Here is a 21,972-nt window from a genome sequence, read left to right as displayed (position 1 = left end):
TCAATACATACACTCCTAGCTTATTAACTAGTAACAGCATATTGTATCTTTTCCACAACTAGACTTAAAACCCAGCTCCTGTTATTTCTCATTTCCATTACATTGCGAGCATATGTATCGCCCCCTCTCTCTTGAATGAGAGAAAAACCTCAGACAGATCCTTGGACCACCTCCGATCAAGTCACAGGGTTTTTCACCATGAGGATTTCAGTCAAACCAAGAAGACAAAGGAGTCTACTACATAGTGCAAGTAGTGTTACACATGCTTATTAAACCTTATGGTGCAAATGCTCATTTATTTGGGATTAAGTTCCTCAGCCATTTTGTGTTCACAAGAGGCAGATAATCTTTTGCAACAGACTAATTAAAAATCTAGCGAGATGTAGCATAATAGTAACATGAAGATAGACTAGTTTACTCCTGCCAGAAAAGCTTAGGGAGGATGGAAAGTCCTAGGAAGATGATGACAATAAAAAAAACATAATCCAAATCTTAACGTGTCAAGCTCACCTGTGAGTTCGATGCTCCTGAGCAACCTTTTGAGTCAGCTCTTCCAAGACAGCTTCATCCTGGGTCCAGTCCTGTAAAAAGACGAAGCAGCATCAAAACCTAGTTATCCAAAGAGAGAGATGACAAAAGGCAGGACAGGAATTATGATGGCAGATGTTTCAGGATTGTAATTACCCTTCCGAGTAATTACAGAGAGAGAAGCTATCAGCAACTGCACTGAAAATTCAGAGCATGGGATGCTGAAAATCTGCAAGGAGAACACAAGAGTCTGGGGTTTTTATAGCTTTTTATATTATTTTTTTTTGCGGGGTGTGGGGGGGAGTAAAAAGATACTGTTAAAAATAGGGGTAAGGTGCTTATTATTCCAAAATAGAGAACAGAATATAGAGCGCAAATAAGGGATCTTTTCCTGGATAAGGACCAAACAAGTCTTTAAAAACACTTGGAAGTCCACAAATTAATATATACCTTTTAAAACAGCCCAAAATAATGCAGACAGTGGAAAACCCAGTCATGGCTATTTTCTGTCCTGTAGCCTACAGGTACTACCTTCACCATGTTAAAAGGGACTGAAAGTTTTGCTGCCTCTTCAAATATGTAATAAAATGTACTTTATGCTTGCAACACATTTCTGAGTAGAAATTTTTATCTTCTGCAAATTTAATAATGTGTGGTAGAAACAATTCTGAAATAATTGGGAGCAAGTTAATAAAGGAAGTCTGCTCATAAATTCAAGGCAAAAAAAAAAAAAAGGAAGCTGAAAAACTTTCTTGCAAAACCTCAAAGTTCTTCTTTTTATTTAAAAAAGCCTTAAGGCTGCATGTAATGTACTTAAATACACTGCCTGTTTCTTGCTCAATGGGGCCCTCCCTCTGATATTTGCTTCTGCCACAAAAAAATGTGAAAGTGGTAGCGTGCTAATGAAAAATGGCATGGTGCATGCCTATGCACAGCTACACACCTGTGGGGTGTACTGTGTACATAACTTTGTTCTTTTCCCTGCTGAAGAAATGCCGTTTGACACACATTGTAGCCTCACAAGATCAAACAGTACAAATGTAGCTGCCCCTCCCTCATCCACCAGCTCACTTCACTAATGAATTTATAGCAACGTTCTTGTTGGGGGCTGTTTCTACGCCCAAGATTCACTCAAATCCTCCCACTTGCTTCAGGACTAGTTTATATCTGCAGCACTTAGCAACTGTCACTGAACTTGCAGTGAAATATTTACTACTACGTTATCCGCTCCTCCCCAGAAAAGCAAAGACAAGTAGTTAAAGAAATGTCTAGAGTTGATCTAAGAGTAGACTTCTGAAGACTGTAGGAAGCAGACTTTGCTGATTTTGTTAAATTTAGCAATAGTAGCACGGCTGAAAGGCAAGACACCACAAAGTGAGCACATGCAAAACAGAAGACCACAACACCATGTAGGCAGCGGACTAAAAAATAGAGGTTCGAGGAGATGGGCCCAAAGAGTAAACTGCTGCTGAACCACATAGAAATTAACCACCAGAAAGCTCATCTAGAGGCCTAAACCCTCCTCTATTTTTAATTTTTTTCTTTACATAGAAAAACAATCTCGGTTATTTTTCGGAAGTTCAGTAATTTACAAAGTGACAGCTTGACAACACGTATCTGTGTCTATATTTGCAGCCATCTTCTTTCCCACTTAGGCTATCGTACACGACTTCATAATCCATCAACTATACACATCATCATTAAGGCGGCCTACCAAAGAAATCCTACTCCACCAGTCAGGCTAACAGAAGTTTCTTAGTGAAAGGTCAATAGTGAAACCACATTCTAGCTATACAAGGAACATTCAGATCTCTATACATAAATTCCCCTTCTTCCTGATGACTCTCTTTTTCAGGTGGTACTGAACTCAGTCTGCCAGCTCAAAATTGCACTTTCACTTCAAGACACTGTGCAGCTGTCACCTTTTTGGACTTCAGAATGGACTATCTGCTGCAGTTCCTGTACAAAGAGCACCGGTAAATGGGATGAAATGCTTCTGGAAGTGCCTTTCTCAAGCCTTCAAATTACAGTGAGATGAATCATTCTCTCTCTACCGCTCCACTAATTGCAGAGGGAAACCAGATGCCTTAACTTCTAGGCAGCTACACTCAGGGCATGGGAACCCCACCCCACTTCCAAATTTTTTTTCCCCAGTTAGAAAGAATTCCAAGATCTTTTACACTTTATGAAGCTTACACTCAAGACTTGTGTTGATGGATCTGTTCATTTAAAATAAAGCCAGCCTTAACCTCAGCAGGCTTTTTTTTTTTCTTTAATCTACTCTCCCAGAGAGGCTCAATGTCATGGATTACAAGTGCTTGGCATTGTCACCAGAGTTTTGAACATCATTAGTGACCTAAAACACTTCCCTCAGCATTCAAATTATTTGCTAGTTTCCAATGTAAATTTGAAACAAATTTACAGACAGTCCCTGGAGAACATTTTAAGAAGAGACCTGATTCATGCTTCACTTCAGTCTAATAGTCAGCTGATGTAAATTCACATTCTCTTAAGGAAAGGCTGTATGATTTTTCCTGTGACACAACATTTACATCAGCAGCCTTCATATCCCCTTGTTACACCATGTTACTAATACTGCAGTACAGCTAATACACACCACCTAAATAGCTGCAAAGTCTTTTTTGATTCAAAGTAGTACATTTCTTTTGTTGACACCTATTCCTAGTGGAGGCTTAACAGGAACTGAAAAAGGGCTAAATTTCCACAGCATATATTCATTCTGATACAATCAAGTAAACTGCAGGTTTTGGGGAGCAAAGTTTGTTTCCACTCTTAATAGTTCAGCACTGGTGCTTTTATCCTCTTATCAACAAAGCCATCTCTGAGGCATGGAGAAATTATTCATAAAAGACCACAAAAGAAGGGGTTAAGGAACTCACCATAGGGAACAAGACATATTCTCTGAGGAAGTCATGAGATTCAAACTGATTATAGTCTCCAAAATCCGCTGGAAAAAACAACACAATTACTCATTTTAGCACTTTCCACACATGTTAAGACCACACTCAACCTTTGCACAGATGCTTAATTTCAAGTGGGCGAGTTCTCTCTGAAGCCACAACCCAGCACAAAGATTTCTGCTTGTACTTTAGCTTTTAATATGGAGGTCTGAAAATAATAGTGTTATTACTAGAGATCAAATAATAGCCAACAAGTAATTTCTCTCTTTTGATACCTAATATTATGACCATTTGTAATGCTTAACCATGACGAGTGCAAGAGTTGCTTTTTCTGTAGCCTTCTTGAACTAATACCAGCATCTAACAGGGCTGGGATTGCTCACCCTCTTTAAAAATGGTACATGCTTTTGCTTCTCCAACATTTCCAACCTTAATCTACCTCTGCTACAATTCTAACACAATTGTACAAAAGATGTTTAATTTTACAGCCTAGGAGGTTAAAATCCACTCGCCAATTCTATTAAAAATTGTCAACAACCAAGATGGTTTGTGGGGGAAGAGGGCAGGGAGGTCTTACCCTTCTGCAGCCAATATAACAGTACAGGCACTGTGTCAGTTTAACTGGCTGGCCCACACCTTTCTACTTGTTTTTCTACTTCTACGTGTCTTTAAGAGGTACTTATCTCCATGCTCACATTCACTCATACGTTGGGCTGAGGATTCTTGTCTAAATGTCCTTGAAACTGTGGAGTTTCGAAAATGCTTCCTAAAGGCTAAGCTACATTTAAAAAAAAAAAAAAAAAAAAAACAAAACAAAAAAAAAAAAAAAAAACAAAAAAAAAAAAACAAAGCCTATATTTATCTGTTAAATACACAACAGCTTATATCAAAAGAATACCTTGCCAGGAGGTTTTTATTTTATATTAATTGAACTGGATCAAACGCCATCTACAAGATCCTCACATTATAGAAGCTGGAAATTCCCACCATAAATCATATTAGCTAAACATTCTTTCAAAGCTTCTAGACAATTTCACTTATTGCAGGATGCCAAAAATGCAGTTTCATTTTGTTTTCACCTCAGAGTTATGTTTTAACATAAACAGAAAGAAATCAAAATGGACATGAAACAGAGTCTGTAAGTTTAAAAGAAGTATTTCAAATATCTTCAGTTGCATCACATGCAGAGGACAAAGGGAATAACACAAGGTCAGGAATAAAGCGAACAAGATTAGGTGCAGCATTCTGATGCAATGGTCTTTGAAATATAGTAGATTATGTAGAAAATTCAGAATAAAAGCGATTACTTCAAACTGATGACAAAGACTGACTCACTCTCAAAGTTAGCAAAAAGCTCCAAAAACACAGGACCAGTGAAACATACTCAGTATCTATTGAGCCCTAACACACTGGAAAAATTTCATTTACTTAAATAGCAAGATTCGTTATGGAATCTTATACATATAGCTTCCTTTATTAACAAAAGTTTTCAATATTTGACAGGAAACATTTTTTCTTCAATTTTTAACCAAGAAATAAGATACTAAACCAGAATTTCTACTGCCCTAAGGAAGATCACATTAACACTGATCTCCTTTGAACCTTTAATTTTCAAGAATCAGATCTTCATGTTTGCTATTTATATATATACTTCCCCCTTCTCTCTCATCAGAGGACAGGCCCAGAGCATGATTGCTGACACACTATCTTAGGTTCTCATAGTCAGTCATGGATGGGCTCAAACATACTTTCTCCAAATACAGGGCTTCCTCCTCTGCCCATATACATTATGTGATCTCATTTTTATTGATGTCTTTAGGAGGCTCAGAACAAAAATCATGTTGTAAGAAGTAGTTTATTAATAATTTATAACTCCCATAACAATTATGGTCATGTGTTCTTTCATACTTCAGATAACACTATACAGCAAAATGAGTTTTTAATTAAAGGCAAAATTAAAGCTGCTGCTGTGCTCTTTGATGTAATTGCATTTCAAACCAGAGAACGTGAAGCAAATTCACTCTGCAAAGTACTCCGTGGTTGGGGTTAGAACTGGAGTTTTGTTCAGATTCACTAACACGGATTTTAGAAATAGCAAAGTTGAACGCTGTGATGTGGTCCATCTTTCCCTCCCTGAGGGTGTGAGTGTTTTATCAGCAGCAGTCCACCTATGCACTTTTAAATCAATAGAAAACCCAGCTGTTGTGAGTAGGAGTCACACAAGGCCTTAGTTAGTGCCCAATCAACATATAGAACAAACCAAAAACACTAATGTGGGAAAGGGCTATCAGGTCATGTCATCTTACCTTGCACTGCCAAACCAGCTAGTCGAATTCCCTGCTCCAATGAAGGAAGCAATCGTCCATCAAGAACATCTTTTTTCACTTGTAGGTAATACTGATATCTACAAACGAAAAAAAGCACAAATCAGAACACCTATACATTTGTACATTTGTACAACAAAGGACTGCTGAAAGCAAGAAAAGCGCACCACAAACAGGTCAGGCTGTTAAGCAGCAGTCTGTGCCTGCCTTCAGAAGTTCCACCTTACCAAAAGAAACCAACATGATCCCTACCTGTGCAGTGCTTCCAGGTGGATGAAAAGGAAAATAAAAAGTTCTAATTTGTGTTCCCTAGACCACATAGAAGAGGGACATCTGCTGGGATTACCTCCTCCATAAATCTTGTAGAGGTTACTGAAGACCATGCAATCACCAATACAAAAAGAGGCTGTTCCATATTTCTTCTATTGCTTTTGCTCCAGTGTCCCCATTTTGATAGAAGAAACAGAATATTAGCAATATACTTTGGCCTACTGACATAACCTTAACTATGGCCCATATAGAAGTTTTTCAAATTGGCATCTCTCCTCTGTAAGGATGACTTAGACACACAAGTCAAGCAAAGCCAGCTTCTAATGTAATGCACTTGATGACCCGCAGCAGCTAATCACAAGAAAAACTATTTTAGTTTCAACCACAGTGACAGAACTCACACATTTCACCTTATATTTGCAATAGAGTAGATATAGATAAACAAGAAGCTTTCCACAAAAAAGCTTAACGAGTTACTGTCCCCATCTGTGCATCCCTCCCGATCCACTGAACTGGACCAGACCCACAGCAGAACTGGCCAAAGCAGCAGGGATACATACCAGTCCCTCTGGCATATCAGGTTAAAGTCCAGTGGAGACAGCTTCATTAACTGGCCACAGCTTTTTATTGTACAGGCACCAATGCATGTTCCCTCGAGCTACCTGTGTGGCATGGGCAGTAAAACCAGGCAAGGGCAAGAAAGGCAGCTGAAGAAATTATAGTCCCAATTGCAAGGACACCATATCAGCCACTGATGTACCAATAAACAAATACAGTTGAGTTACAGCGATATAATGATCTCGCGTCCATCAGCTTAAGCTTTTGGTGCAGACATACGCAACCTGTTCCAACTGAGTTGAAACACAATTCCTTCTCAGTCAACGTGCAACAACTTATCAGGTCTGAGTCCAGCATAGCCACAGTTCACGTGTGCACTCACAGCCTCATGCACCCAGCCCCCAGACCTGCTGACAGCAACTGACGCGCCTGGGTGACCCCCAAAAATACAGAAGAGGAGTTTCTCGGGCTGTGACCAGACATGCCGGTCTCGCTGCAGCTGAACCAGGTTAGGAGGTCACTGCTCCCTTCAGCTGCGTGCCTGCTCACCCCGCCAACACAAAGGCATCCCCTCAAAATGGCATGGATTTAAAAAATAATTGCTTGAGATAAACCTCGTCAGAAAGAAATGGTACACAAGCATGCTAGCCAGTCTCAGAGACTGCACCCTCTGCAAGGCAGACAGCAAAGAGCTGTCAGAAGGGCTGGGGGCAGTAAACTCCTAACTGGACTAGGCTGCAACCAGCACACCACAGCTGACCTTACCTCTGAACCTTTGGGAACAGCAAAGAAACTCTTCTGGTCTTGTTTTAACGATTTCAGACACGTGTGTGTGCGCGTGTAAGTCACTTCCCAGTACCAACGCAATTAACCTTTCCTTCTTGGAAAGGGGAACCACTGTAACCCATGTTACAGGGATGGCACTGCCTTAACTATACTTGAAAATATTACCGTTTAATTCTGTGTGGAGGCATTAGAAAATACCTACATGCTTCAAACTCAGCATAACCCAAGCCATGCTTTGAGGGCTATTAATCAAATGCAGCATTTTACATTTTTCTTCAGTTAACTCTTCTGTCAGCGATGTGAGATGCAGTAACTTGCCACTAGACAGCACCAATGCTCTGACCAGCCCCGTACTCTCAAGGCAGCAGGGTGCTCAGAGGCTACAAGCGTGGCAGGGCAGAGAAATCCTTTCAGGGAAGTCCTCTGCACATATTCTTCATGTCTGAAAAGTGCCCTTCGGAGTTTGCAATTTTTACGTGTGTTTAAAAAGTAATGGTTGGGTTACTGGTTTTAGGCTTCCCCTTCCCCTCTCTCCTACGAAAGGCAGAAGAACATTTTCAAACAGGAAAAATATAATCTCATTTAAAATGCTTAGCTTTGGCTTTCACAGAGCCTAATGAAGATTAAAACTTCAGGGGATTTTGAAATTTGATTGAGAGAGGCAGTGTAAAGAGCATACAGCTTCTCAGCTTGAGCCCCGTGCTTCAGCCCCAGGTTTCACTCTTGCTCGGTCCAAGAGACAAATCAGCTTGTTTCCACTTCTTTGCAAGGACTAAATCCCAATTCTGAAAACACGCACGCTTTCATATAAGCTTGACATAAGCTGCTTTATCAAGTATGCAGGTGAGCAAGTGTTTGCTGAATCTGGTCTTCGAGACTTGTAACCCTGAAAGCAGGCTATTGATGTCAATGCTACATATATATGCATGAGTTACATATTCTAGTCTAACAGAAGAAAAGTAAAATCCACATTTGCCATAGTTAGAGCTACTGTTAAAATAAACACAAAGTTAAGAGATTACATGAGAGTAAAAGTAATGTAAAATCTTACAGTGACAGCCTAGCGCTACAGAAGCCAAGAATGTCACCAGCTTTAGGGAGCCATGATTTCAACCACAATGCCCACAAAACTATAGATAAACTATAGAAAAGATTATTTGTGAAGATTATTTAGAAAAGATTATAATGAAAAATAGGATGTCAATGCAGTTACTGTAGTATCAAATATTATGACCAAGGCTTTCAGAAGAAACAGTGATGTGGGGTCTTAGTTGCAATTTTAGTTGCCAATACTTCAGAAAAATTGTTTTAAGACAGCAGTCAGCACCCGCTTTATGAGAAAGATGCTCATTTTCAGGTGTTTCACTCTGAATGTTAGAAAGAAGTCACGTTTAATAATTTTAATAGGAATATTCTACAATACTATGGTACAGCATTGCATTTACTAACACTATTAGAATAAGAGTTTAGGATTTATTATATACTGTAGACTGACACACAGTAAGAGTTTGAAAGATGTATCTAATTAGCTCTCTGATATTAACTCGAGTATCCATCAGGAAAAATCTCATGGAGAAAGTTTTCACCGTACACAGGCAAACGCACTGAAAAGCAATCACCTGCTATGGCTCTGACCCCTTTTTCAATGGAAATGCCAAGATAAACTGGAGACGATCTATGTCTGTACCAGCTTCATCTTCAACCCCTGGACTGACACTCACAAGGGTCACCCACCTAAGGTGTCCCCTGGCATCTCCCTTCACTGTGGCCACATAAGGCACGAACTGGGACATCTCTCCTCCCCAGGCACAAACTGAAGTGGCTAACTCCACTGTCAAGGAAGAGGAGGAGCATACCCTGGAGGAAGCTCTGCTAGAAGATTATAATAGCTCTACCAGCCACAGATTCATGGCTCAGCTGTGGCTGCAAAACTGTGGTCAGGCTCTCTGCCCAGCCAACAGAGAGGAGAAATTGGCCCATATTCTGTCAAGGATCTGAGGCTCCTCCATCTGAAATTACGTTAAATGCTGTTATTATGTCACTACGCTAGCTGAGACTGCTCTTTGTTTGCTTGGATTGCAAAAGTAGATCTGTAATTTGAGGGAAATCAAACATTTTAAAAATGATTCAGCTGTAGATTCACCAAGGAAAGCTGCTCCAGAACAGCAGATAAAAATATGCATTTTATAAGCCTCCTATTAGGTGGTTTAGTTGGGAAAGCAAATGGAAACTGAGCAAAATGAGAAGTTTGCAATCTGCACCCCCAAATAATAAAAGGCAAGACATTCAAAATTAAGACTTACAAAGCTTCAATCACAGAGCCATTCTGGCATACTAGGGGAGTGCAAGGCAGAAGAAACACCCACGGCCAAGTGGGCTGAGCGTTGAAATCTCACACCTTCATTGCTCGTTTTGGGTTAAACATTCTTCGCAGAGCCGTTGTGTATTCAATATAATAAAGGCTACTACAGTTTGCCAGCCTGTAGCTAATTCCAAGGGGAATGGGAGTGGACAACAAGTCTGAACAAAGCCATAATTATAAGCGTATCATTTCCCACAACTCTATTTAGCCAACACAGAAAACATTAAAAGTATATTTGCATCTATTGCATCAAAAAGCACACTTTTTTATAAAGTAAATAAGCTGCAACTGGACAACATCTGAACGCCAGAATCAACATCTGTATTTTAGCAATCCATACTACATCAGAGTAAAAAAACCCCAAATAGTATTAGTAAGCAGGAGATAAGGGTACTGTTTTAAAATTTAATTGCAACACCCAGATTCAGACTTGGGTACAGCTGTGTAAATTTAGAGAAACTCCATTTGCCCACACAATTCTGCATAGACCTCCCAAGATCAGGATTCGTGTTTGTTCTCCGATCACTTCAAAAAAAAGAACGTGGGTGTTTGTACAGTGTCACTGAATTCATTGTACCCTTCCATCACCACTGTTTATCTGATGTATAACCTCTGTTGCTGTTTTACATTTGCAGAAAATAACTCAATGTTACTGATTTCCATTCTCTTCAATAACCAATGTTTCAGATACCATAAGCCATGCAGAACCTGGCCTGATCAATATTGGAAGTGAGATCTTTGTGGACAAATTAAAGGATTGTTTCGAAAAGTAAGAATATGGGTTAGTTTTGCAGAGAAATTGCACTGGTGCACTGCATCTTCACAATTTTCCTACTAGTGACTTCCAAAGAACCACAAGACAAATACTTCACTAATAATTACTCAAGACTATCATACCCAGTAGCCTTCGCAATCAAGCAGCATCCAACTCCACGAGGGAATGTACCAGAAGAGAACAAAAAACACATATTGCCCCAGGGTTTTACAATCTAAATGTATATTTCATACACATACATATGTCTATACATTTACACAAAAAGGTGACAGGATTGAGATAATAAGGATTAATACTGTTTGAAAATATTATTTTCCCCTGGTTTTACTTTTGTTCTCTGTACATCAGGGACAGGAAGGGTTTGGAATGTACACATTATCTCTAGTGCAGCAGGAAACACTTTTAAAAAACTTTTTATCAGTCAGTGTGTTTTTCTGGAAATTTCAAGCCAGTACGAATAAATGCATTACACTCAAGGTAAATATTTATTGGTATTGAAACTGTATCTGAAAATACACAAAGCACTACAAAACATGTATTAGTTACCCAAGAGGTACAATTCCTTTAAAATTGTTTCTAATGATGCAATTACTAGCATGACTGACTTTTTTATAACTCATTAGGTACCTCTTTGGCATCAAGCCTATCTATTGGATAACTGCATAGCTATGTAGTTTAACTTCTTCTCTGGAGGAAAAGAGAACTGCTTTACCGTTGCATATCTTCAAAATAAGAAGTCTCTTAAGACTCAAAGGAGAAACAGATTGGCCCACAAGTGGTTTAGCTCAAGACCTTCAGCTCTTTTCCAACTTCAAAAAAAGAATTGCAATTAGACTACAATATGATCTTCTAAAATTAGGAACACAATAAAAGTCTCATTGAATCACAACAACAGTCCGACTCAGCTCATGTGGGTTTACCTTAGTATGGTAATATACTTCTGAGGAGAGACGCTGCAATGTACACTTACGCAATAATCTGCCCACAGGGGAAGCAGTTTCTCCAGAACAGAGGCCTTTTATCATTTACTAAAATTATTTTAAGCATTAGCTTTGCTACTGATGTGTCTATTGTTCATCTCGCACCATAAAATCTGCTATGATCTTAGCCTTGATACTATTTAGCAACAGGATTCCACAGATAGCTATATGCTACATTTTAGAAACCCATTTTTTATTTTAAACACAGTCTTTCATATTGCCTCAGCCTTTGAGTTACATGAGCCAATGACTCAGCTATTCAACAGGCAATCAAAGGAACTAATTGATAATGACCAAAAGGTTATTTTTATTTATTTGTTACATATTTAAGACAATGATAATAATACTTAACTCTTACTGGTTGCTTTTCTGAGAAAAACATGCTTTAAATAGTATTAATGATCATTGGCCTAATTTTATAAATAAGAGTATCTGAAGCACTGGTGCAGTTACTCGAGTAAACTTGGTCAGGAAACCAGGGCAGATTTGGAAGATCTAGGTTTTGTTTCCAAGTCTCAATCCAGAGTGCTATTTACTGGATGCTGTTTATTTCATGTGTGTCACTCAATATACTGTAAGAAAACTGACTGCAAACTTGGACTGGATTTGATATGGCAAGAAAGCAAGGCAGGCAGGCAGACAAGACCGGTCTTTTCAGATACAACGTTAAGTATATTGGCAAAGATGGTGTTATGATTTCTGGGCCTGAGCATGCTGAAACACATTTTAGATGCAATGACTCAATCATCACATCTTAATCTAAAGGCACTTTAAAAAAAAAAAAAAAAAAAAAAAGAGGTACATACATTGATGATGTCATTGTCAGTAACACAGTGCTAAGGCCTTGTCTTTGCCATTGTAAAAAAACTTAGATGGTGTTGATAAACAGAACATCTCCAGCTCGCTGCTCTGGAATTTCATCAACTTCTCTCGCAGGGAAAGTCTGACGTTTGGCAGTACTAGACAATAGCCATTTATCTGGGATTTGTGGTAGAATATAAAAAGCAATGGCTGTGCTTCCACTACTAAAGCGTAATGTTTTTAGAAGGGTATTATTGAGAACAAGTCTACCACACCCTGTCACAGACCTTCAGAAAGATCAGCAGACTTGCCAGGAAAAAAAAGAGCGAAGGAGACGAAAGAGCCTTTGTCACACACGCAGGAGGAAATTCCTTCAGAAGCTCAAACTGTCAATGCCAATATTAAAAACACAGTCATAACAGTTTCTTGAGTAGGAACTCCTTGATCACAGCAACCTTATAAGGTAGGTCAAAGGTAGCTCCAGGTAACCGAGAAATTTGGTTGTTCAAAAGCAGCATCCAACTGTCTACATCCTGGTTTCCTCCAGCAGCTGGATGGAAAACATGACTTAAACTAAAAGTAAAATAAATTAAATACATGGAAAGATTTGTGTCATTCCTTTTCCCCTTCCTGACGAGACAGAACAATGCTGGGTTAGCATCATTTTCACACGTAGGAATGAAAAAAGGAGGACAGATCAAAAGACAGTTCATATCACCTACTTCCACATTGCTCAATCTCTCTCTTTAAAAGCAACAGTTTACAGCTGGAGGGGAGAAAAGGAGATTTGGCTAAAACAGGCTAATTTCACAAGGGCGGTCACTTTCCGTTTGTTTTGATATGTAACTTGTGAGCAGAAGGACAAACAATACACAGTCTGATAGCTGGCTTGCTCTATGAGCTGTGATGAGGTACACAATGAAAGGTAAGCTACCACATCCCACCAGTGAAGTTCCGACCAAAGGCCAATGTCTTCCAAAGGTTAAGGTCTGGCTACACAGTCAGCTCCTGGCTAAGGATACTAGAACATGAAAACCTTTGCACACCTGAAAACAGTCTGATCAGAATTTTGCACTGCTTAGTTGTTGTTTAGCACCTCTATTTCATCAGTTTACTACTGGAAGGTTGTTTGTTTGCATACGTTCCCTGAAAGACAGTCTATTAAAATTTCAGACCTCCACCAATTCTTTACACAGCTGGCAGAAGATTTCAAATGTAAATGCAAAGTGTGAGCATTTTAGGAGCAATAAGTTTTTTTTTCTGGCGTGAATCAGTCCATGAAGTCAAATTTCTACAGCAAAATTGAGCATTCAAAAAGTAAAGAATATATGTATTGCAAATGGACATGGGACTGTTTAGGAAGGTAACACACGATTTATAACCTCTCACATAACCAGGATAGCCTCGTGGCAAAGTCTTGTGGCTCTATGATGTCCAGTGTTAAATGGATGTCTAATGAAACCCATAGCAGTTAGACACGAGATAACAGCATCACACTCAGCATTCTCGTTCGCAGCAGAAGACTGAGCTTGGACTGAAAAGAAGTGCTCCATGAGTGTTTTTCTTTTCCTGCCATTTCTGATGGGCCACAAGCAGGGACATGCACCCAGGCCTTGTTGTGGCCTGCAGACGTGACACAAACCTTCCAAAACACACACTCCTTACGCGAGAGGCTTAGCCAGCAGATGCAGCTTTACAGTATCCACCAATTTCTCTATGTTTAAAAAGGAACCCCCCCAACCGCAACAGGTCCATCCTCTGTACTTGTTCTTTATTTTTGAGACTGTATTATACTTTTTGGATACTTCGAGTTCAAATAAACCCACAAACACAAAGTTAAACCTTAAATAAAAAGGCCAGTAATGGCATGCTTTAGCAAGAAAGGAAGGCATGCCACAACCTGATCCTGATTTTCTGCCCTTGAACTCTTGAATTAATTATAACAAATTACAGGGAGCCCTACAACAATTTATAAGCACAATATACTCCCTTACAACCACCTATAATTTTATCAGAGTTAATCCAAATACCTAAAGAATTATACAGCACAAAACTCCAACATGCCTTTTAGAGTAAAAAAATGGGGGAAGCTGTATTCTCTTGTCTTCCAAGCCCTCTCGCTCAGCAAGGGCTATGTTTGGTCTCAGCAAGCTGGAGCCCAGCAAAGCCAGGCCTGGTGACACCACCACAGCATTCATCCTTATAAAAGCTGGAGTGGGATTGCAAAAGTAAAGCAAAATAACCAAAATCGTATAGTGTTCAGAAATCTGTATTTTAGCATTTTCAGCTGAAACCCAACATTCAATGCAAGCAGAAATATTACATGGAAACGCTAGAATAAAACATTTGGGACTTTGAAAAACGCCACATAGCCATCTGGTTTGGGTTTTGAGCACATTCTGAAAGTGTTATTGTTCAACATGGCAGTGCTATTGACTTCAGGCTACCCACAGTTAAGCCTAAATACGTGTACAACTATGAGCTCATGTCTCCTGAACTGAGCAAAACACTTGAATTTGGCTACAGAGATCCAAAGATTACAATACAGGAGACTTTATTTTTTCTTATTAACTTTACTTTCTTTTTTGATGATAAAAAATAAAAGTAGAACAGAACTGAGTCAGGTAGGTGAATTGCAGCAAGGCCACATACTGCTCTTCACAAATAGATCTCAAGTGCTGTAGAGGAAGACAAGCATCATCATTTTCCTATCCTACCGCTGAGACAAAAAAAAAAACCAGACCAAAAAACCACCCAAAACCAACCAAAACCTAGAACTGTAACTAAACTCAGATCGCCTCTCCCTCAGTAGGGTCCCCAGGTCAAATGGATATCAAAGCCTATGAAAAATATCGCTCTCACTAAACTTCCTTCAACTTTTTTTTGCGCAGTCTGTAAGAAAAACAAATACCAGTACTCAGCAGGTTTTTTTTCTAAGTGCAAACCTACAAGGTCTCACACAACTGCTGCCTCCACCTTCACTTTCCTGTTAATGTTGTCTCTCCCTCCCATCCCCACACAGGGTCCCAGAGCTTTTTCTTCTCAGCCTGGGCTGTGTGTGCCAGAGGCAGCTATTGCTCTGGTGCGGGGCTTTTGCACGCGAAGCCGCCATCTGGCTCGACAGCAAAATCAGAGGGACAACGCTGCAGAGTACCACTCTCTATAGCGGTTCTACTAGCCATCACCCCCCTCCTTTGCTACATGACGCAAAACATGGGCTCCGACTACAAATAGGAACTCCAACCACATATAAGCTCCACCTACATATAGGTCCTCCATAATATGGCATGGCATGCAGCCTACGTGTCATTTCCCAGTTAATTAGTCACATCCTCAAAACATCAGGCCCCACACACAGAGAGCAACTCATGCCCCCAAATCCTTAGATGGCATAAAAATAATGGCAGCTGTGAAGCTCCATCCTCACAAAGATGCAAAAATGAAAAGATGAGCCACAGCTATGTATGCTGAAGACTACTAAACCTCACAGGGAAGAGGAGCACAAAAATAAAAAGCCTGTTGGTATTTCCCAATTTGGAAGCAGTAAAGATTTCAGCAAAAATGAGATTAGACCCCCAAAAGTTAATAACAGCTTAGATTTACTTTCTCTAGTCATATGTGTTGACTCAGTTCAAAATATGCTGTTCCCTGCCTTGAAAAGAAAATGCAGCTAACCTTCAAGCTGTCTCCACTGTGGGAAAAGGTGGTGTAAGTTACATATGGAAGCAATATGAGTCAACAGTTTGAAAATTCTCCTGGTAGCCAGCCAGGTTAATGGCCAAGCAGGTTAGAATATCATGCTAAAAAAATGTGGTGAGTTAACTAGAACATATGTATACTCTAGCTCATACTCTGCAACACTGAAAATAGATAGATAACTCTTTCTAAAAAATGGGCTAAGTACAGGCTTAACTCTAAACTGTTCTTTGGACAAAAAAACAAACACGAAGAGTTCTAATTGCCCCATGCTCCCCCCCCTCCCCCCTGCATTATGCCAGTTGGAGGAATAAAACATTATATACACCCCATAAATCCTGTCTCACTTTTCAATATATATTTTAAATATTCTCCTCCAGTAGGATTCTAGCCTCTGGAATGACACAAATCCACCAGCCTTTTCTGGTTAAATGTACCACTGTATGCACTGATGCATTAGTTGAACAGAGTGAACATACATGCATACCGGTTGTCCACTGGTATATGTAAGCATCCAGAAGCACATCACAAAATGACTGGTTTGTGAGTGCAGAGCAGCATGCCAGTGTATTCACGTGTTACTGTATTCAAAGAGCAAGTGGACACGTTTAAATTTACAGAATGTGTGCTTAACCTGAACTTTTGGGGAAAAAAAAAAAAAAGAAAAAAAAAGAAATGCTCCAGTAGCCTGCAGTGAAACGTTGTTCATGAATTCACGGAACTCATTAAAAAACCCTATCAGTAAAACCTTTAAGTAGTATCCCAACCTCACATAATCAAGGTCTGAGAAACCTCTATCGATTTAGTAGAATTTTACCTTGTAGGAAGCTAAAATCCAGTCCAGTGACTACTGCCTTTTACAGTAATCTGTCCTGGTAATAAGAAAACAGTGCTTGAAATGTGACACGATGAAGTTGCCTACAGGCCGTCAGTAAAATAACTCATATTCCTATGAAAAGATTGTTGAAACACCTACATTAGCTCTCACCGACAGCAGAAAACAGGAAAACTCATGTTTCCACCTCCAAAAGAGCTTGGTGACCCCAGTGTTTTCACAGGGATCGTTGAAAACAGTCACCCGAGGCATCAGTAAATCATGCAATAAAACCATGGCCCAGGAAGTTCTAACGTCCTAGTGAATGCAACCCTGCAAAAGCGAACATAGCTCTGATAACAACGGGATGTTGCCAGAGAAATATGTGAATCAGTGCCCTGTTGGGTGGGTAAAGTAGATCCGTTTCATGAAATGAATAATTATTCTTTGTAAAAGCTTCAAAAACAGCTGAAGATATCAAGTGCAAAAGCAGCTGCCAAAGATAAAACAGTGAACCAGTAAACATCTCACTGCACAGGAATCTGCCATCTTCCGACACCGAGATTTCTGCCAAATTCTTGTTGAGATTTTCAGCTGCATAAGGGCCTCCACACAAATGCTTCTTTTAAACACATTCAGAGACTTCAGGATTGTACTGACATCCAATTGCAGCTCCTTTAGCTTTATACCCTGCCAGCAAGGCGAAAAACTTTAAAGGTATTCAGCTCCCTGAAAAAGGATATGTTTAGGACCAGTTTTTGTGGTTTGTGTCTCAGCTATAAGGGAAGAAATTTGCTCCAGCCTGCAGTGCAACCACCAAAATTCAATAAATGCAACTGAAGACTGACAGTGCTACTGTAACCAAGATTTCCACTGCCTATTGAATTCTCAAAATTTAAAAAGCAGTTAGAAACACCAATCAAAAAGAACAGGTCTGTTTTCTCACAGGTTGCTGCTACTGTCTTGACCCTCTTTCTGATGCTGTAGCCAAATTTCAAACACCTACCTGGGACTTCTAAATAGAAGACCAGCGAGCCGCAGTTCCCTTTTCAAAACATGCGGTAGAAAAGAGAGAATGAATCACCTGCAGAAAGCGATGCACAGTAGAGGAATCCTGAATCATGCTGTGGAAGTGCCTGTTTCTTCTCACTGATTACACAGAAAGCCTAGAGCAACCTTCATTCTTGAAGCTTCATCAGGAGAAACTACATGACTGAGGTAGGATGGGCCTGAGTCATGAAAACTTTTAGTAGTATATCCCATAGCAGTCTGCATTTCCCTAAGGAGAAACTGCTAATCACTGCTACTGCATCACGTGGGAAGATAAACAGGAGAATATTGGGCCCAATCTAGGTAATATATTCATCTGTCAAAAACAGTGCCTTAAACAACACTAGGAGACAAGTCAGAAGCAGCATACCCATCTACGAGGTACACCATAATATTCACTGTGTACACCGTGCTCCTTAATGAATGGGCAATCTCACTCTGCAATGATATACATTGCTACTACACCTTAAGGGGCAAAAAAGGCAGTCAAGCACTTTGCAATAGTCTAAATGACAAAGGCAGTAAGCGGCACAGTTCATAGATCAGATGAGGAATGATGCTTTTACCTTCATTTAAGGAGATGCATAAAGGCTCGTGGGCACTTCTGTGACTCAAGCAGCTAGGGATGACAAGTGTTTTCTGTTTTTCCACTTGTGCTATCCTTTCTCCCATAAATCAAAAAAATTGAAGAAAACATCTTTTTTTTCCTAGGGAAGGCAAAATCACCCCATGACCGTAACTATCTGTATACCTATTACACTAAAATTTCACAGAACAGGAAAAGAACAGACATTATGTATTCAGTAATTTTCAGAATAACTCGCAAACTCCTCACTGTTAGCCACAAGTGAGAAATTAAAGAGATATCTGCTGAAATAACTCGCTCCTTTCTTCTGCCTAAAAATATGACAAATAGATTCATAAACATGCACAATGCCTTCTTCCAGAAAAGCTTGGCTTAGAAAGACCCTAAAAAAAGGTCAAAACCAAACTCTGAAAAGTTGGGCAGAGCTTTGGTAGGGAAAAATCGCAAGTGAAGTGGATTATAAGCTGTTCCTCTTTCATAAGTAACCAAGCATCATTTGGCCTTTACTTTGAAACTCTCTCATTTTATGCAAATGTTCTTTCTAGTTTATGGGCAACAAGAGTTTATTTTCTTTTTCTCTTTCTCCTCCTCAATTATGGAAGCAAAAGGAAACAGTTCCAGTACCAGCATGTCACTTGTTTGATACCAGAACTCCATAAGCTTGTTTATTTTTACAAAAGTGTATTAAAATACGGGCTATTTTTAGGCCAGCAAATTGCTTCTTGCCTCTCTTCCATGCTGCTGCAAACCAAGTCCTCTGCTCTGTGCAACCTACCAGTTCAGAGGGTATGCCTGTATATACAATGTTTATACCGATGTAATGCAACAACACACCCACAGAACTGAACTGCATCCACTATCACACTTACCAAGTGCTTCCAGACCCTAAATATTCTTACCTGTGGCCAGTCCCAATGGGAGACATCACTAACACCGCCTAGCAGCTCAGAATCAAGCCCTCTGATGCTGTTTGAGACCACTGGAAACACTGAAAAGACAATCTAACAGATGCCCTGAAACGCTGCCAGTTTTCCAGCACCAGTAGCATTCCCATTTGAAAACAATATTGTCCTTACAAATTTTTTAAATGTTGTAACTGCTGCATAGCAAAGCCAAGGAACTGCATCCTCCTGCCTCTGCTGCTCTTTCATTTTTTAAGGTACAAGAAAACCTCATCAACTACTGTAATCTCTTCCTGATGCCAGTAGCAAATGAAACAAAGATAAAAAAAGATTATTTTTTTAAAAGGTATCTTAGCTTTAAAGAAGTTTACTCTTCACATATGTGCACCAAGAAATAAATAGCTACTTCACCCCCAAACCTAGTGACAGTTAATTCAGTTCAAATTATCTTTTATCTCTTCATGCAATGCCAAACATGATGAAGTCTAAGTGAAAGGTGCAATTCTGCCTTTCAGGAAACAGGAAAAAATCCCTCTACTTGCTTTTAGTTGTGTCTGTTTGGTTTAAGACAACAACAATACATTGACAAACTTCAGGGAAAAAAAAATATCCATCAAAACTGATCCTACTGAGAGTCATTCCAACAGCCACTACAGCAGAAGCTTCTTTACTAAGTTTACAGAAACCTGCCGACTGAAGCTATTTGCTTCAGAGAGAAGGCAACGAAGGTGGCAGGGAACCCCCTGTCCATCATGGTGATGGCAGCGTGCTCCTGTCTGTCAGGAAACATTAGACTTGAATTTCAAGCCTACAGAATATTATTTCTGTTTAGAAATGAAACTATAATAACACAAAGTCCGGTTTTTGTTTGTCATTTTGTATCTCTATATCCTATCTTAAGCCTGACAGTCCTTGAGAGTAAACACCTAGCCGAAGGTTATTTGTAGAGTCTTCAAGTGTGAGTAGATCTAGCTGGGCCATGTTGTTAAATACAACTTCTGTCAAATCCTCCAGCTGCGTAAGCAGAAGCTTACTATCCATATGCTCACCCCCTCTCACCTTAAGACAGCCTGCAGTTCAAAGAAAGCAGGATGCAACTTTCCACTTCATTCCAAAAAGTAAACTGCAGTTTTCATGAGGTGGTTCTACTTCCAATTACAGCATGATTTAAAATCACTTTTCAAAACTATTTAAGATCACGTGCCGCAAACACAAAACAAGAACAGGGGACACGTTCAGATCATGCAAGCAACCTTTCAAAGTTTTCCATAAACACACACGCACAAAACGGGTAATGTTAACAATACTAAGAATACGCAACCATATGTGTGTGTGACGCTGGGAAATCTAACTGGGAAAAGCCAAGGGCCAAAAAGGACAGGATTTAAATAGAACTGATGCTGATAACTCCAAGTTATCCCAGTGATCCACATAACACAAGTGTTTATCGCCAACGGCGGTGAGGACAGGTTCCTCGCAGGCTGAGAAACAAGAAGCGGTAGTTGTGAGTCATCCAAACATGCAGCTTCACACACAAAGCAAGCTCTTCACTGATAAAAACCGAAGGCCAGATTTCTAGCCTCAGCACCGTTTCAGCTGTCGGGTATCAAAGAATAAACATAGAGGCCACTCTAAAGGTTTTTGTTTCCTTGCAGGAAGGCAGAAGACGCTCTGCCGCATCAGAAGTTGGTTAGCCCTCCAAAGCAACTTTCAAAATGTTTCATTTATTTCCTTCTCTTTATGGAACATAAAATGTCCTAAATACCAGGTTCAATCATTTTCATAGACCTTCAGCTCTTCCTTCTGGAATTAACGTTCAATCCTGACTGTCCTATGCAATTCAAGACACATTTTTAACATGGTGGTTTGCAGCCGTGTCCTAATCATAAACAGTAGCTTCCTCTGATGACCAACAATAGGACATGAGGAAATGGAGTGAAGCTATGTCAGGGGAAGTTCAGACTGGACATTAGGAATCAGTTCTTCAGTGAGAGGGTGGTCAGTCACTGCAGCAAGCTCCCCAGGGAAGTGGTCATGGCACCAAGCCTCTCAGAATTCAGGGAGCATCTGGATGACACTCAGTCCTGTGGTTTAGTTTTAGGTAGTCCTGCAAGCAGGAGGGAGTTGAACTCAATGATCCTTATGGGTTCCTTCCAACTTGAGATATTCTATGATTCCTTCTGTGTCCTGCTGCACATACCTACATTTTCTATCTATCTGGCTCCCTCTGCACTTCTCAAATTGATGCACAATTAATGTACTGTAATCTCTGAAGTTTCACGGGCCATAAATCAATCACCTTCAAAGCCATGCTATTATTGAAGAACAATACTTCTTTATTTGGTAAAGCTAGGTGCTCCTTTTCCTACTGGTTTTTGAAAGCTGTAGAGTACTTGCAGTCATACCTCTCATGCCTTTATTTCCTTGCTGCATTACCAATCTAGATGGAGTTTTGTTTTGAACATCTAAAAAAATCCCAGACTGAAATTCATATCATTACCTCATTTCAAGAGCTGGAAAGTTTAAGGAAGATCCAAACATACTCAATAAAAATCACAAGCATGGACAATAAAATTGTTACATCATTCTACCCAGGTGCACAATTTTTCAAAAAAATCA

General features: G+C 39.8%; 1 protein-coding gene across 1 annotated transcript in view; it reads right to left on the bottom strand.

The window, feature by feature from the left end:
• The window catches only part of PTPN14 (protein tyrosine phosphatase non-receptor type 14), a 121,294-nt gene that overhangs the window by 38,894 nt on the left and 60,428 nt on the right, over nt 1-21,972 (bottom strand). The window contains exons 4-6 of the mRNA XM_063328466.1: nt 5,756-5,853; nt 3,429-3,496; nt 511-581 (exon numbers count right to left, since the gene is read on the bottom strand). Of these exons, the coding sequence (XP_063184536.1) occupies nt 511-581; nt 3,429-3,496; nt 5,756-5,853 (237 nt within the window). The remainder of the gene's footprint in view (nt 1-510; nt 582-3,428; nt 3,497-5,755; nt 5,854-21,972) is intronic.

This window comes from Chroicocephalus ridibundus, chromosome 3, assembly GCF_963924245.1.
Source record: "Chroicocephalus ridibundus chromosome 3, bChrRid1.1, whole genome shotgun sequence".
Taxonomy (NCBI): domain Eukaryota; kingdom Metazoa; phylum Chordata; class Aves; order Charadriiformes; family Laridae; genus Chroicocephalus; species Chroicocephalus ridibundus.
Note: the sequence above shows the minus strand (reverse complement) of the source record. Positions and strands in the feature narration are given on the sequence as shown.